The sequence below is a fragment of the Trichechus manatus genome, unplaced genomic scaffold (assembly GCF_000243295.1).
Source record: "Trichechus manatus latirostris isolate Lorelei unplaced genomic scaffold, TriManLat1.0 scaffold00044, whole genome shotgun sequence".
In the NCBI taxonomy this organism is placed as follows: domain Eukaryota; kingdom Metazoa; phylum Chordata; class Mammalia; order Sirenia; family Trichechidae; genus Trichechus; species Trichechus manatus.
This window is the reverse complement of record NW_004443980.1, coordinates 8812073-8830299: the sequence shown is the minus strand read 5'-3', so window position 1 is coordinate 8830299 and position 18227 is coordinate 8812073. Positions and strand designations below refer to the sequence as shown.

Genomic DNA, 18227 nt, shown 5'->3' with positions numbered 1-18227 from the left:
GACTTGCGACGTTCTAGCCTCTACAATCGCGTGAGCTATTTCCTTGATATAATCTCCCTCTCTCTCTCTAAATATATATCTATATTTATAGACTTTACTGGTTTTGCTTCTCTAGAGAACCCAGCCTAAGACAACAGCATACAGTACTCCTTAACCAGCACTGAAAAAAACTTAAGAATAAGAGTGTCATCTAATGGTTCTCAGGAGAAGATATGAAGTTCGCTGCCGCTGGGTCATTCTGACCACAGCAAACCTGTGAGACTGAAGAAAGCTGCCCCATGGGGTTCCCAGAGCTGTGAGTCTTTCTGGAGACAGTCTGACACATCATTCTTCCACGTAGCGGCTGGTGGATGCGGGCCTCAGCCTTTAGGCTGGCAGTGGGACACTTGGCATTGTGTTACCTGGGCGTCCAATCAGAAAATTTATTAACAATAAACCAAAAAAAAAAACCAAACCCACTGCCATCAAGTCAACTCTGACTCATAGGGACCCTACAGAACAGAGTAGAATTGCCCCATAGGGTTTCCAAGCAGCAGCTGGTGGACTCCAACTGCTGACATTTTTGATTACCAGCCATAGCACTTAACCACTGCGCCACCTGGGCTCCTTACTCACAATAAGCAGATAAAAAATTTAAAGTAAAATTAGGAAAAGAAAAGATAACAAACTGGCCTAACTTCAGCAAAAGTTAGTAAAATACACTATATCACAAGAGAAGAAAGATTAACCAAAAGCAAAACATGAAGATGAAGGAATCTCTATGGAACCCAGAATAATGTAAAGAATTGAAAATTTTCTGACTATGGTGCTAAATATGTAGAAGGAAAGCAACGAGCACACAGAAAACAAACTAGTGGGGTTCAGGAAACAAATGGAGGAACAAAATGAGAAACTTAACAAAGAAACTGAAAACATCCCCCCCACACACAAAAAAAAACCAAAGAAAATTAATGTAAATGAAAAATAAAACACCTGAATTAGAAAAAGGAAGAGAAACACTCAACAATAGTCAAAGATAGAATACATGAAATAGAAGACAAACTAACGAATCAAATCTCAAGAACAAAGAAAAGCGAACAAACCCAAAAGGAAATGTGGGATTCAATTAAGAAATATAACATTAGAATTATTAGAATCCCAGAGCACCATGACAACAATAAAGCCACATAAAAAAATTTTTAAAAAGAGAACTTCCCAGACCTGAACAGAACCAAGCCTGCAAATACAGGATGCTACACGAACAACAATTAGAAAAGACAAAAAATGATCAACTCCATGATGTACCCTAATAAAGGTCTTGAAAATCAAATACAAGGAGAGAATTCTGAAAATAGCCAGAGAAAAATACAATATAACATATCAAGGGCATTCCATAAGAACTGGTATGGATGGCTATCTCCCCAAAAACTCTAGAGGCCAGAAATAACTGAATGACATGCGTAAGATACTGAACCAAAATAACTACCAACCGAGAACTCTTTATCCAGAAAAGCTATCATACAAAAATGAAAGGGAAATCAAGACACTTCCAAACAAACAGAAGCTGTGGGAATTTATCACTACCAGACCAGCTTTCCAAGTATTACCCAAAGAAGTACTCCAAATGGAAAGGCAAGAGCATTAAGAAACAAGCACAAAGTAAACTTGTTGAATATAGGTTGTATATTGATACTAATGGAGACACATCAACAGAAGAGGGGAGGGAGGAGCATATCAGGAATAGATTTACTACGTTAAGGTTGTATGTTAACTGTGTTCATATGTTAAACACTATAACCGTAAGTCGTGTAACATAAAATATGTGGTAAACAATAAGAAATCACCAAGAAGAAACATTCAGAAGACAAGAAAGAAGATTAACAAAAAGGCTCATCACAAGAAAGCACCCAAATACAAACAAAAAAATCAGAATTAAAAAAAAAAAACCAAGAAGACACAAATCACTCAAAAAATAAATAGCAAAATGTGTGAGGTGGACACTTCGTTTTCAGTAATAAACTTAAATGTTAACAGTCTAAACGCCCCATGCACAAGGCAAAGAGTGGCAGAATGGGGAAAAAAAAAAAAAACCATGATCCATCCTATTGCTATTTACAAGAAACACACCTTAGACATAAGGACACAAACAGACTGAAAATAAAAGGATGGAAAAAAATATTTCATGCATCCAGTAAACAAAAAAGAGCAGGGGTGGCCACACTGATAATCAGATAAAATAGACTTAAAATCAGAATCTATTACAAGAGATAAAGAAGGACGTTACATAAAAATAAAAGGGTCAATCCACCAAGAAGACATAACAATTATAAATATATATGCACCTAACAGCAATGCACCAAATTACATTAAACAAATACAACCAATAAGAAAGCAAAAATAGACAGCTCCACAATAATAGTAAGGGACTTCAACATACCCATTGCACTTACAGACAGAACATCTAAAAGAAGATCACTAAGGACATTGAGAACTTAAATAAAACCATAAGCCAACTGGACCAACAGAAATGTACAGAACACTCCGCCCAACATCAGAACAATATACATTCTTCTCCAGCACATACAGATCATTATCCAGAACAGATCATATGCTAGGACATAAAGCAAGTGTCAACAAATTTAAAAAAATCTAATTATATGAAGCATCTTCTTTGACCATAATGGTATGAAGCTAGAAACCAACAACAGGATAAATAAGGAAAAAAGAATAAATACATGTAAAGTAAATAATACGCAACTAAAAAACCACTGGTCATAGAAGAAATCAAAACTGAAATTTAAAAAATTCCTAAAACCAAACAAAAATGAAAATACAACATATTAAAACCTTTAGGACTTGATAAAAGCACTACTCAAAGGGACATTTACAGCAATAAACGTCTACATTAAAAAAGAAGGTCCAAAATCATTACTTTAAACCAACAACTTGAACAAATAGAAAAAGAAGAGCAAAAGAAGCCAAAATTTACCAGAAACAAGAAATGATCAGGTCACAGCAGAAATAAATGAAATTTAAAATAGACATAGAAAAACAACTGAAAGAATTAACAAAACCAGAAGTGGTTCTTTGAAAGGATCAATAAAATAGACAAATGACTGGCTAGACTGACAAAAGAAGAAAAGCAGAAGAGGCAAATAACCAAATTAAGAAATGAAACTGGTGACCTTACATCCAATCCAACAGAGATAAAGAAGGTCATAACTGAATACTATGAAAAATTATACCCCAATAAATTTGAAAACCTAGATGAAATGGAAAAATTCCTCGAAACACACTACCTAACACAAATAGAGGAAGAAAATTTAAATGGATCCATTACCAAAGAAGAGATAGAAGACGTCATCAAAAACTGCCAACATAAAACAAAAAAGCCAGGACCAGATGGTGGAGAATTCTACCAAACGTTCAGAGAAGAACTGACACCAATCCTATTCAATCTCTCCAAAAACACAGAAGAGGAAGGAAAACTACTGAACTCTTTTTATGAGGCAGCATAACCCTGATACCTAAACCTTGAAAATATATACAAAAAAAAAGAAAATGACAGACCAATATTCGTGATGAACACAGATGCAAAAATTGTGAACAAAATTCTAGCCAACAGACTTCAACAACATATGAAAAAAATCATACGTCATGATCAAGTGGGATTCATACCAGGTCTACAAGGGTGGTTCAACATCAGAAAATCAATCCATATAATTCACCACATAAATAAACAAAACAAAAAAACCATATGATTATATTAATTGATGCAGAAAAGTCATTCAATAAAATTCAACATCCCTTCCTGATAAAAACTCTCAGCAAGATAGCAAGAGAAGAGAAATTTCTCAACATAACTAAGGGCATATATGAAAAACGGTAGTCAACAATATACTCAACAAAGAAGGGCTGAAAGCTTTCCCTTTGGGAAGGTAAAGAAACAAGACTGTCCATTATTACCACTCTTATTCAACACCGTACTTGAAGTCCCAGCCTGAGTAATAAGACAAGAATGAGAAATAAAAGGTACCCAAATTGGAAACGAAGAGGTAAAACCATCTCTATTTGCACGTGACGTGATCCTATACACAGAACACCCTAAACATTCCACAAGAAAGCTGCTGACACTAATAGAAGAATTTAGCAACGTTGTAGGGTACAAGATTACCACACAAAAATCAGTTGGGGTCCTCTACACTAACAAAGACTACTCCAAATAGAAATCAAGAAAATAATACCATTTATGGTAGACCTCAAATCAATGAAATAACTAGGAATTAACCTAACCATGGACATAAAAGACTTACACAATGAAAATTATAAAACACTGCTGCAAGAAACTAAAAGACAAAAATGGAAAGACATCCTATGCTTGTGGATTGGAAGACTTAATATAGTGAAAATGTCAGTCTTACCTAAAGTGATCTACAGATTCAATGCAATCCTGATACAAATCCCAACAAGACTTTTTACTGAAATGGAAAAGCTACTGACCAACTTCACATGCACGGGAAAGAAACTCCAAATAACTAAACCAATACTGAAGAAACAGAACAAAGCAGGAGGTCTCACACTCCTTAATATCAAAACATACTATACAGTCACTGTAATCAAAACAGCCTGTATTGGTTCAACGATAGACACATAGACCAGTGGAATAGAACTGAGAACCCAGAATCAAACCTAGTCAGCCATGGACAACTGATTTTGACAAAGGTTCAAAGTCCACTCAGTGGGGCAGAAACAGTCTCTTTAATAAATGGTGCTGGCAAAACTGCATAATCACCTGCAAAAAAATTTAACAGAACCCATACTTTACACCATACACAAAAACTAACTCCAAATGGATCAAAGACCTAAATGTTACATCTAAAACCATAAAATCTCTGGAAGACAACATAGGAAGAAAACGAAGGAACCTAATCTTTTGTAAAAATAGGATAATAAACATTACAACAAATGCACAAATAGAAGACAAAATAGATAAACGGGACTCCATAAATATTAAAAACTTATGTTCCTCAAAAGACTTTATTAAAAGAGTAAACAGACTGGGAAAAAAGCTTCGAAAATAATTTATCTGATAAGGGTCTAATCTCTATAATATATACAAAACTAACAACTCAATGATAAAAAGACAAACAACCCAATCACAAAATGGGCAAAGGACATGAACAGAACCTTCACCAAAGAGGACATCTAACCAGCCAGCAAGCATACAAAAAGATATTCAGGATCATTAGCCATTATAGAGATGCATATCAAAACTACAACGATATATCATCATACTCCAGCTAAAATGGCACTGATTAAAAAAAAAAAAATAGGTAACAACAAACATTGGCAAGGGTGTGGGAAGATCGAAACCCTTATCCATTGCTACTGAGACTGTAAAAAGGTACAACTACTATGGAAAATGGTATGGCACTTTCTCAGAAACCCAGAAAGAGAACTACCCTGTGATGCAGCAATCTCACTCCCAGGTATATACTCTAGAAAACTTTCCTGAAAAAACTTAGTTCTAGGAAAGACAGCCACTCTTGACAAACATCTATGTTTACTTTTATTCAATGAACTATGTCATAAATCGTGTTTCTCTTTTGAGTTGTCAGGAGATTCACACCTAAATATGTGTCACTTTTTTTTTTTTAAACTTAAGTTTTCTACCTCAGTTTTTGTTACCACTGTGCCTTGCCTTCATTGTTTTAGTCTATAAGTAAGTGTTCAATTGCAAGCCACCTCAAATCTTAGAAGAAGGTAAGGATATGATGTTCGGCTGAACTTTGAAAACTTAAGAATACATTTAGTTTCTCATGATCCCCATCAAAGTACAGAAACCCTACAAAGTTCAGCCTGAGCTCTCCAAACCAATCCCCTTTATCTTAATTCCCACAAAGAACAGAAACATTAAAATTATGAGTTTTTCCAAAAGACTTTTTTCCTCTAAATTACATTAACTACAAAGAATACTATAACGCCATACTGCACATTTACCATATATTCAGCATACAAAATAATCTTTAAAATGTAACATAAATAATAAAACACCACTGAAATTTAACTTTGAGAAAAAACATTCCTACCCTAACAGGCGAGGATGATTCCTCTGTATTTCGTTTCTGGGACTCAGTGTCCACATCTTGGCGCTTGTTCTTCATTCTTTCTCTAAGATCCCCTGTAGGTCTTTCTGGTGACCTTTGAACCAAAAAACAAAACAACAAAAATCTATATTTTTATAACATTTTATAGGAAAATATTTACAGAAACAACCTCATAAACCTCAATATAGTTTTTGTAACTGTCCATGGCTCTTAAAACTCAGGAAACTAATTTGTATCAGGGTAAATATTAATATATAAAAAACATAAGTAAGACTCATACAAGTTTTCTCCTCACAACATTCAAAATGTATACATTTAAAATTCCTGGGTTGCAGGTACCGGTGAAATGAATAAGAAATCATATGTGAGTTGAGAAAAAGGTATTTGTAATTAACAGCCTGACATATTTTCCTATTAATCACTTAGATATATTGGTAATATTTGGAAGTAAAAGGTAGGAAAATTCATAAAGCTTTAAGGATCCCAACAGCATGATAATCTACACATGTATGTGGTTGGACACAACATTAACAGCTGAAAAATCATCTCATGCATCTTAAGTATCAAAGCAAATGCAGGAGTTTCTGTACTACTCATAACTTTTCTTAAATTTGAAATTATTTCAGAACAAAAAAACAGTTTGAGGATTCAAAGCAAGATTTTAGAACTAAGAATATAAAAATTCTTCTGTGAAATTTGTTAAATTGAAGGAAAAATACACATTTGTATTCAAGAATAGTAAGGCTTCATGATTTATACTGGGAATTATACAGTACACGGCTGTTCAATTAGTTTATTTTCATACCATGATTACAAGGCGCCATGCTAGGGCAGTGGTTAAGAGCTTGGCTGCTAGCCGCAAGGTCAGCAGTCCAAACTTATCAGAAACTCTGCAGGAGAAAGACGTTGCAGTCTGCTTCCTTAAAGACTGGGGCCTTGGAAATCCTATGGGGTAGTTCTACTGTGTTCTATAGGGTCACTTGTAAGTAACAAAGGTAAGGCTTCATAATTTATACTCGGAATTACATAGCACATGGCTGTTCAATTAGTTTATTCTCATCTCATTATTAAGTGGGGGAAAAAAAACAAAGCAAAGATGAAAAACAAAATGCCTTTAAAGAATATCCCTAGAGAAAAACCAATCCTCACCTTTATATGGAATGACAAGAGCCCCAGAATAGCTAAAGCAATGTTGAAAGAGAAGAACAAAGTAGGGGGACTCACACTCACACTTCCTGATTTTAAAACATACTATATAGCTATAGTTATTCAAACAGCCTGGTACTGGTATAACAACAGTTACACAGACCAATGGAACAGAATTGAGAGTCCCGAAATAAGCCCACACATTTATGGTCAACTGATTTTTGACAAGGGTGCTAAGTCCATTTGATGGGGAAAGAAGAGTCTCTTCAATAAATGGTGCTGGATTTCCACACCCAGAAAAATGAAACAGGATCCATGCCTCACACCACACACAAAAACAAATTCAAAATGGATTAAGGACATACAGGTGCAAACCAAAACCATAAAACTCTTAGAACAAGAAGCAAGGACATTTAGAACATCCTAAAAAGCTAAAATAATACCCTATTTAAATGTTAATATATTAAGACTTCAAAATAGTCTCTCTTCACTAACAATAAATTCACATATAATGAAACTGCAGACACCATGGAATTCTTAAGCAGCAACTTAATACATTATTATAAAAAGTAAGCTATACACACTTCCTAAAAAGATCTATTGTCAAAATAAGTAAATACTAGGCAAAAAAACTGATTTTAAAGCAAATATTAACTTTGAAATTAACAACTAAAAAGATCTTGTCAATCTTTGACTATTGGTAATTATTATCTCCAAAGTAGAAAATCTGATCAAATATATGGTTGTTACTAGATAAATTACAAAAGTGATCTTCTAATAATATGTGAACAATTCAAAGCCAAAGTTCCCAATTACCTTCTATAATTGCTGCTATAGCCTTTACCACGGGGTGAAGGACCATGTACGAATCTGCATGTGTTTCCATAGAGGCAGTTGCCAGTCTTCAGCCAATTACGACATTGTGTCTAAGAAACAGATATTACTATGTAAATTTCATATTTATTTCTAAAAAAAAATGCTAGTGGGACAAAATTAAAACAAATGCTGTAAAAATTCCAGCTAACCCGAAATGCATTACAAATAATGAAAACATCAGAAGAAAATATGAAAACCCCATAAACCCTTTCACTCCTTTTTACAAAACACAGTTTTTAAAATTTTCTGATAAATAACTCTACAATAAAGCAACTTGTTCACTTTTATGATACAAATCAGTATTTCCATGATCGTACTCCAAGAGAACTCCTGGGGCTGTATTAGTGCCAACTCACCTCTGCTGTACTGCCAGTGCTGGGTCCAAGCCTTTCAAATACACTGGGTCTTCGAGATGTGCTATCAGATATGGTCTTGGTATTTTCCACTGTGACTTTCCTTCTAATTTTTGACATTTTGGACTACTTTAACCAAAAGAGAGAGAGACAAATCTGTAAAATTCTTCAGTTTTGAATAACTGAGTCCATAACTTACAAGCAGATAAAATTATTATGCTATAAAATTACAAGGTATTTTCCTTGAAAAAAAAGACATCGATGTCATGGATAAACAGAAAGATATTTTACAATATGCTTTATTAGTGAATCTCTAACAACTCTGAAATCGGCAGAGTGAACAAATACGATTCCACTTACACAGTAAAGTTTTCATTGTATGTTCAGCCTCAGAAAAATCACTATAAAATGTTCAGAAGTTATTTCTAAAAGTTCTTTCAAAGTTTATTAACTCTATCCTTAAGTAAAACTTATTATGCTATCATTCTCCATTAACCAGTTAACTACAAAAGAGTGCTATGTCAAAAAAAATGGGAAAATGAAATCAGGTGGGAATTTTACTAATGGCAGAAACGACGATTTATACAGCTTAAGTGACAACATTAATAACTGAAAAATCAGCTTGGGAAAAAAATGAATGCTATCTAAACATTTTCTTTGCCTTACAGGGGTCAAAGAAGCGCAATTTAATCCAGGTGTTTATTTTCCAGTAGTAGGGGAAAAAATCACTCTCAATATTGACAAAATGACTTCCTTTCAAAATAAGACAAGACTGTGGGACTAGATAATGTCAAGGTCTTTCTATAGTCTGTGCTACAGTGACATAAAAGTCAAAGGTGCTAAGAAGCAGGCTATTTTAGCATATTAACGACAAGAAAAGAAAGACAAATAGTATAAATACCAAAAGAATAAATAAAATACATCAAAAACCAAAATTACAATAGACCAAGATAGAACCCAGAGAGTTCACTACAGTGGGATGTGGGGAGGACTTGCCTAAGGGAAAGAGAAAAGACCTAACTATATAACACTACGTACAAACTAAAATATTAGCTCAAGTCTTATGAGTAGTCAAAAGTTAATAGAATAAACCATGGCAGCTAAAGAACTAAAAGCTCCATTTTACACAGAACAGTCTCTATAAAGATCACAAATGCTCTTTTATATGATTTCAAGGCTAAGGTATATCACTTGAAAGAAAATTAAATCACAGTTTATAAAACAAAATTAAAGACAATTATAAACAATGCTTATACTTCTTTTCAGGGTACAGTTTTAAAGAATAAAGACAACATTTGACAAATGAACAAAGATGATAAACCGAAAAGAACAAAACATGAAACGATACAATATGTAGTTTTAAGTCAGCAAAATTTACATTGTTTTTCTTCTTTAATATAACATATAATCATTACTTTAATGCAATAGTAATTAATTTTTAATGATTCAAAGAAGTTAGAAAGTACTTTTAAAGTAATTACAATTTAACAAATTAGTGTAGAGTGTCACATAAATGAATAAGAGTTGCTGCAACATAAAATCACTTATGTATCAATTGTTCTCCAAGTAAGGAACTATACAGCCAACACTATATACTAATGTTAGCATTACAAGTTAACCTTCGATTTAGCATTTCTGGGCCTCATTCTCAGCCCAAATGTGCACTTATAGCAGAAGAGTTGGTAAAGCGTCGCGTGCCCATTAGATTTATTGAATATGAAGAACTGAAAGCCAAGAGAAGAGCTGAGATCGTCTACAAAATGTAGAACTGTGGTTAATTTGTATTTGAGAAGGATTCAATAAGAAATAAATGTGTCACAAAATAAACAGGAAAAGTTAGAAAAACAAAATTTTAAAGTTTCATCTTAAGTAACTACAAATTGCAGTATTATGGATTTACACTGTAATCCTAGTCATTAGTTCAATTTCTAAGAACATTAATAAACTTAAAATTGAATAGGTTTCAAACATTTCTTATTAGCTAGTTAACGAGAACTTGGAAAATAGGCACACCATCCACCACGTTGCTTCAAAAAGACTAATGCTAACCTTACATGTTTCCCTCCACTACCACTGGAAATGAGTTAGTTCTGTCCCCCTACAGCCCTACTCCCAACACATCTTCACTCCCAATACGCACACCTCTAAAAACATCAATGCTGGTGGTTTCTACAGTTAGAGTAAGTTACTGATTACTGCACTTGAATCATTGGTCATCTATCATCTTCTTGCTTGGTTTTGCGGACTCACTGCTTCTCTTCCTGTTGTCACCTGTTGCTTGGATCAGCACTCCTCTTCTCCCCTGATCTACTGCTGGAAACCATGGTCTCATAGTCTCATGCCAATCCTAGATACCTGATGTAGGCTTTGAAGACTTCAAAGTGATTTGACTGCTATGTCAAAGACAATCAAGTGCAGACTGACAATCCAAGCCTACACCTCTCCTTCTATACTTGCTATCAAGAAGTTGCTTCCCAAAGAAACAGAGTTGCTCTTACAGGTGACATCAAGAACTACTCAAGATTCACCTACATTGTGATTATCCAAGGAATTTTATTTCCAGCTACTGTTGAGACTTCCAAGTTAGGGAAGAAATGCAATGAAGTAAAAATGCCCTCTCCTTTTCTTCTGAGTCCAACAGTGTCAGACCTTGCCCTGAAATGGCACTGCATCCGGGTACCAGGTCTAGGTTACAGGGAGGTCCTAGACAGGGAGGGGAGAAAAAAAAAAGAATCTGAGGGAAAGAGGTAAAAAGGAGGAATTGACATTTTCTAACTAAAAACGAGTTAGAGGAGTTCTCATCATCCATCTAGGAAATTTCACCTCTGGTGACAATTCAACAATAAAAAGTTAACTACAATATTACTACTAAAACATAACATTCATGATTTTGCATAAATAAAATGCTTCTTGTGTGCAAAGAACACAATACATAACTTTTTTAAAATCTCATTTATTTAAATGTACACACACAATCTACAACACACCAAAGAAATTTCCTCTTGCATTATTAATTTAAAACTATGTTGCCACCTAATGTGACTTAATTAGAACTTCAAATCCTACTTAAAAATTTAGGTTCACAAAGGAAGAGAAATATAACAAAAAAATACAAAGTAAATTTGACCGAAGGAAAAAAATTCAATTAATATTTGAACAGGCTTCAATAAGCAAATGTTTCAAAGTACATGGGAAAAGTTAAAAACAATACAACAAAATAAAATTGTTTAAATGCTAAAGTCTTCTCTATCACAGAGATTATAAACTGAGGTTACACCAAAAATTTACTAATTTAGTTAACTCTTCTTTGAAGGTCTGTTCTCCATTTTTTTCCCCAAATTAATTGTTCTCTCCTGTTATTCTTTGGTTTAAGTTGCCATTACACTATCACACTTCCAGTCACGTCTTCATTTCTTTCCCAAACAGCAGCACTATTAGAGCCAGAGTGACAATGGTGAAAGTCTACTCAGTCATTTTTCTATTTTTCCTTGCAGATACATAAATATTGTAAGTTTTTGTTATCTTGTTTAAATTAAAAAAAGAAAAAGAAAAACTGGGGGCATAAAGTTTGGATCTATTAAAGACACAGGAAAAGGGAATCTTAATAAATGGGAAATTATAATATCACAATCTATTCGAAGCCACACACTATAAATATGGCTAAAAAAGGAAGAAAAATACAGGGGCCTCTTTTTCGAATAATTACTCCTGAAGCCTAATGACTAAAACCTTGTCAGTAAAGTATGTATCAGTTCTGGTATCTTCACTTGATCCTTCTGAGGTCTCATCTTCCTGTAGCATAAATAAAAGCATAGCCCACTTTAATTTGGATGATCTTCTATTACTTATACAGTAGCAGCATTAATACTAGGAAATTGTTAAATAATTAAAACTACATTAATGTATAACTAGTAGAATAAATCCCTACCCACTGAATTTCTAAGATTAAAAGTTATAGTTAAAATAAACTCTTCTCATATTTATATTTCTTATTTTTAAAAGAAAAAACAACTAAGTTTATCTGATGCACAGTTTTGAAGTATTAAAAAGAACTTTCTGAAACAACCTTCTAGATTGCTTATCTGTAGACAGAGTAAATCAATTCCAAACTGGTCTTGCAACAAAACCGACACAACTAAGCTGACTACACAGGCATGGGCAAGGCAATACTGTAGCACTACACAAAAATAACTTGTTAAAAAGACTATGTGTGCACAAAGAATATTCCATATCCGTAACTACGATGAAGTCAAGTAAACAGAACTGCAACATATAAAACTACCAAAAGAGAATAAAAGACACTGTAATATCAACACCAGTTAATATCTCAACTGCTACAAAATATCTGCTAAAACGCCTCCAACTCTATATGATATGGGCTGGAAGTAAGGAAGATGGGAAAGACTAACGACCACTGAAAACCAATTTTCCAAATGTAGTTAAGTTAAACAATTTTGCTTTCTATATGTAAATACCACCACATATTACAATATAAACTAATACTGACAACTTATTAAAATTTTAATAATTTTCTATAGAAAAAGTTAAAATAGCATCCACTTGCTGTATTTTAATACTTTATATTACAGATATGAAAATGGGTTTGCATCCTAAAATGTACAATGTTCAATTAGAATTACCAACAACTAGGACTTTAATAAAACCAAAAAAACCAAACCCAATGCCATCAAGTAGATTCTGACTCATAGTGACCCTAAAAGAGGCATACATTTGATAAAACTGTATCCTACCAGACGGACACAGTGAAAATCTTAGTTTCATGATGCAACTATTTTTAGAAACACAAACTGATACATATCTTCATCAATTTTCTTAGTCTCTCCCTGAAACCGTCATTTATTATAATCTCAATATTTAATTAATAACCTGAAAATCAACAGATCTCTAAAATATAATTGTTTGGATATTAAAGTCAGTAACATCAAATATTCAGAACTAGACCATGCTAACTGGCACCATACACACAGAGATGGCACTGCATAAGCATTTGGATTTGCTGCAACAGTATCATGGACTTTGCAAACTTGAGGTGTGAAGATCTCTTCCAAACTTTTTACATTCCCTCTTTAAAAATGCAAAAACCTTAAGAAACTGTATACACTCACAATTTTCAAAAGAGTTCAAATTATCCGGAAGCCTCCTAATATAACTGAATAGCTTAAGACACTATTTCCACACGCAAGATCCTACCGATATCATTCAAGTAATATCAATTTTGATTAATTATCCAGCCATATAAATTATTTTAACCTATTTAGAAACAGCGAGGCACTGGTGGCGCAGTGGTTAAGCTTTTGGCTGCTTACCAAGCAGTTCGAATCCACCAGCCGCTCCTTGAAAACCCTATGGAGCAGTTCTACTCTGTCCTCCAGGGTCGCGCTATGAGTCAGAATCGTGTCGACAGCAAAAGGTTTGGTTTGGGTTTTTATTTAGAAAGAGATAATGCTAAACATCAGGTCCTCTCCTTTCATTCCACTGCTCCTTCATTCAACCATCTGTTTCTCACACAGCGCTGCCAAAAGTGATTACCGAGGGGATGTGAAGACGAAGCAGGACTCCTCAACTCCCAGGCCCTAAATCGGTTAAGTTATCACTGCTAGGAAATAAACAAGACCAAAAACAACCAAAAGTAAGATCCCTTTACCGATTACAGGTCTGTAATGCCGAAAGAGGAAACCTCTAAATCTAAGACTTTATTCCAGCACGCTTCCATTGCATACAAACGCGAATCCTGCTCAAGAGCTCCATTACCCGCATTAAATGATGGTCACAGTCTTTTACCTGAGTCAACCCGTCCCCTAGACAAACTCGCCACAATCAGAGCGACGGAGAGAAATGAGACCTGACCCTAGGAAATTATCGCAGATTTAAGGGTAGGATGCTCAAGGAGAGCTCAATATCCCGTGTGACCCAAGTGGGGATGGTGGGCAACTCCGGGCCTCCTCAGCCGCAGCTCGCCCAAAGCCTTTTCTTCATATATTCACATGAATTCACAGAACCCTTACCTCAGCCCCGAGCTCTCCTCGCAAGCGCAGCCCCGAGGCACCAACACCGCCGCCGCTCGAAGGAGCTGGGGAGAAAAGCCTCGGTCCCGCGCCTGGCCCCGGGAGGGCGATGACAACAAGAAGGTGCGCGCGCGCAGCTCCCGGAAACCGGTCCTCGGTTACTGAGGTGACCCCGAAGAGACTAAGAAACAGAGCCCACCGCTTCGCCAGGGTCAGGCGACAACGGGGCGTGGAAAGAAAAAGAACGAACACAGATGGCAAGTAAAAAAAGGACAACGAAAACACTACCAGAGCACTAGAAGGATCGCCTCAAAGGCCGACGGAAGTCAAGGGATTGCCCTGTTCCTCTGTAAACGAGGCAGCTTCCGGCCGCCAGATTTGTCGTCACCGCGCAGACACCGCCCCTTTATTGGTACGTTGCGTCGACGCTGAGGACCTAGAACGTTAGCGGGAGTTGAGATACCAAATTTGTGCTTTGTGAAAGGAAACTGGGAGTCGCGGGGAATTTTTTGATTCTCAGTTAAAAGTGAAATTAAGAGAAAGAGTTTCCCCCCTTTATTACATAATTTCTTACAATAAACAGTAATTGTAGGTGCGCAAAATGCCACATTATTGAAAGTAACTACAGTCATTCACATGCTCAACAGCGCTTATTAAGAGACTGCGCGGGACCAGATCCAGCATTTGTCCCGTTTTGGAACACTTGTCTCTTTGTGTAGGGCATCGCCTATTATTGTGAAGCAAACGGAATGCACAGTTGTGTTTTTAAAAGCGCAAACAAATTTACTGAAGATTTGGAACAGAAATCTTTGAGGTACTCCTGACCATCTTTCCTTTTGTTGCTTAGGGTCTCTAAACTTTCAACAATGATTTGTATGATACTGTTTATTAAAATTGTTTAAATGGTTAGTCAAACATCGTAAATCAAACGAAAAAAATCAGTACCTAGGCCCTTACAATTAAAAACAAAAAAACTGAAAAGAAATGTGAACCGCTGTCTTAATTTCAAGGTAGAATTTATTTTGTTCTTTGACAAAACCAAGAAACAGCAAAATCTTGTAACAAAACTCTTGATAAAACTTAAAAAGAAGCTGTCACAATTATTTGGTCTTGCTGGAATCAATAAATTGAAATATGGGAGCAGAGTGATAAAATCAAGGGCATTAAACATTCCTGATGACATGCCAGACTATTTTAGAGACAGCGGCAAGAGCTTCTTGGCAAGTTGGTTTGATGAAACGTTCAGGCAGCAAGAATCCAAATCTGCCTGTATCTCGAAGTTCAATTGTAAACGAGTATTTGATGCCCAAGTCATAAATCCAGTCATCCGAACCTCCAGGAGCTAGATCTACAAGAAGAAATTGCTTTTTAAAAACAGATATTTCATATTAGTTAACACAATTTTTTCCCCTAAAACTGAAAAAAGCTTCACTTGTCTCTGATTATTAAGTAACGTAAGTTACTTGTAGAAAATGGAGATTGAGGGGAAAAAAGGTTAAGGAAGAAAGTAAAAATCACCCATAACGTTACCAAACCAAACCCACTAAGGTGGAGACGATTCCAATTGATAGCGACCCTAAAGGACAGAGTAGAATTGCCCCATAGGGTTTCCAAGGCTAAAATCTTTAGGAAAGCTGACTGCGACATCTTTCTCCCGCAGAGCAGTTGGTGGGTTCCAATCACCAACCTTTCAGTTAGCAGCCTAGTGCTTAACACTGCACCACCAAGGCTCCTTATAACCCTACGAAAGACTGATTAAAAAGAAGGAAAAACACACACACGCACACACATCGCTGTGGAGTCAATTCTGAAGCATGGCAACCCCATGTGTTAACAGAGTGGAATGGTTCCATGGAGTATTCTTGGCTGTAATTTTTAGGTAAGCATATCACCAGGACTTTCTTCCATGACCCTGCTAGCTGGGTTCCAACCCACAACATTTCGGTCAGTAGCCAATTGCAAACTGCTTGGGCCACCCAGAAACTTCTAAGGAATGATAATCACCATTAATGTTTTAGTGCATTATCTTTAATTTTTTAGTGCATTCACATATTTAATTTTTCCTTACATAAACGGATCATACTATGTATGCTGTCTTGTAACATTTCTAAATCTATCATGACCAGCTGTATGTATTAATGAGATCAAATCTACATTATTTTTTTTTTATTGTACTTCAGGTGAAGGCTTACAGAACAAATAGTTTCTCATGAAACAGTAGTACACAAATTGTTTTATGACATTAGTTAACAACCCCACAACATGTCAACCCTCTCCCTTCTCGACCCTTTTTTTTTTTGGTGAAAATATACATAGCCAAAGATACATCATTTCAAAAATTTATACATGCACAGTTCAGTGACATCGACTACGCTCTTCCAATTGTGCTGCTATTCTCACTTTAGATGAAGACTTACAGAACAAAACAGTTTCTCATTTAACAGTTACTACACATGTTGCCCTATGACAATGGTTAACAACCTCACAACACATCAACACTATCCTTACTCAACCTTGGGTTCCCTATCACCAGCTTCCTTGTCCCCTTCTGCCTTCTGGCCCTTGTCCCTGGACTGCTGTGCCTCATTAGTCCCATTTGGTTTTATGGGGCTGTCCACTCCCCAGCTGAACGGTGAACCTCGGAGACAACTTCACCACTGAGCTAAAAGGGTGTCCGGGGGCCATGCTCTCGGGGTTTCTCCAGTCTTCTCTAGGCCAGTAAATCTTTTTTTTGTGAGTTAGAATTTTGTTCTACATCCTTCCCCAGCTCTGTCCAGAACCCTGTGTTGTGATCCTGGTCAGAGCAGTCAGTGCTGGTAGCCGGGCACCATCTAGCTGTACTGGACTCAGTCTGGTGGAGGCCTTGGTAGCTGTGGTCCATTAGTCCTTTGGACTAATCTTTTCGTTGTATCATGTTCTCTTCATTCTCCCTTGCTCCCGGAGGGATGAAACCAGTGGAGTATCTTAGATGGCTGCTCACAGGCTTTTAAGACCCCAGACGCTACTCACCGAGGTCGAATGTAGAACATTGTCTTTATAAACTGTGTTATGCCAATTGAGCTAGATGTTCCCTGAGACCATGGTCCCAACAGCCCTCCGCCCAGCAATTCAGTCCCTCAGGGAGTTTGGATGTGTCTATGGAGCTTCCATGATCTTTCCTTGTACAAGCTGTGCTGGTTTCCCCTGTATTGTGTACTGTCTCACCCTTCACCCAAGATACCACTTATTTATTGCCTATTTAGTATTTCCCCCCCACCCCTCCCATTCCTGATTACATTATTATTTTTAATGAGTGCATAACACTGCACAGTAAAAAGGGATATAATTGATTTTAATAATTATTAATTTATTTGAGGGCATTTAGATTTTTTCCAATTTTTAACGAACAAAGAGCTTTACAATTAATACCCTAATTCATATATAATTGCTTCTTTATTTCTTTAGAATATTTTTCCTTAGAAATAGAATTGCTAGTCTAAGGATATACACTATTTACAACTATGATGCATATCTCCAAATAGCCTTTAAAAGAATTGAATGAATTTATACCTCCATTAGTCACGTCTGAATAAGCTCACTTCCCCTCCCACATCATCCATGGGAATTATGAATTTCTGGTCATTTGATGGGTGAAAAATATTATCGAATTGTCTTAATTTTTGTTTTTTTGATTACCAGTGAGTTCAACATTTTTGGATTGAAGGAAAACTAATTAATATCCTGCGATACGCAGATGACGA

At 35.8% G+C, this 18227-nt stretch overlaps 2 protein-coding genes across 4 annotated transcripts in view; both read right to left on the bottom strand.

The window, feature by feature from the left end:
* The window catches only part of ZC3H13 (zinc finger CCCH-type containing 13), a 149206-nt gene extending 134061 nt beyond the window's left edge, over positions 1 to 15145 (bottom strand). The window contains exons 1-5 of one of the 3 annotated variants that reach the window (XM_004376592.2): positions 14488 to 15145; positions 10994 to 11164; positions 8465 to 8587; positions 8049 to 8158; positions 6069 to 6180 (exon numbers count right to left, since the gene is read on the bottom strand). In XM_004376592.2, the coding sequence (XP_004376649.1) occupies positions 6069 to 6180; positions 8049 to 8158; positions 8465 to 8581 (339 nt within the window). In that variant the 5' untranslated portion in view covers positions 8582 to 8587; positions 10994 to 11164; positions 14488 to 15145. Of the gene's footprint in view, positions 1 to 6068; positions 6181 to 8048; positions 8159 to 8464; positions 8591 to 10993; positions 11165 to 14487 lie in introns of all 3 variants that reach the window. The other 2 variants (XM_023731593.1, XM_023731592.1) reach the window with 2 other exon arrangements.
* Positions 15146 to 15493: 348 nt separating this feature from the next.
* The window catches only part of CPB2 (carboxypeptidase B2), a 52887-nt gene continuing 50153 nt past the window's right edge, over positions 15494 to 18227 (bottom strand). Inside the window, exon 11 of the mRNA XM_023731508.1 lies at positions 15494 to 15835. Within this exon, the coding sequence (XP_023587276.1) occupies positions 15651 to 15835 (185 nt within the window). The 3' untranslated portion in view covers positions 15494 to 15650. The remainder of the gene's footprint in view (positions 15836 to 18227) is intronic.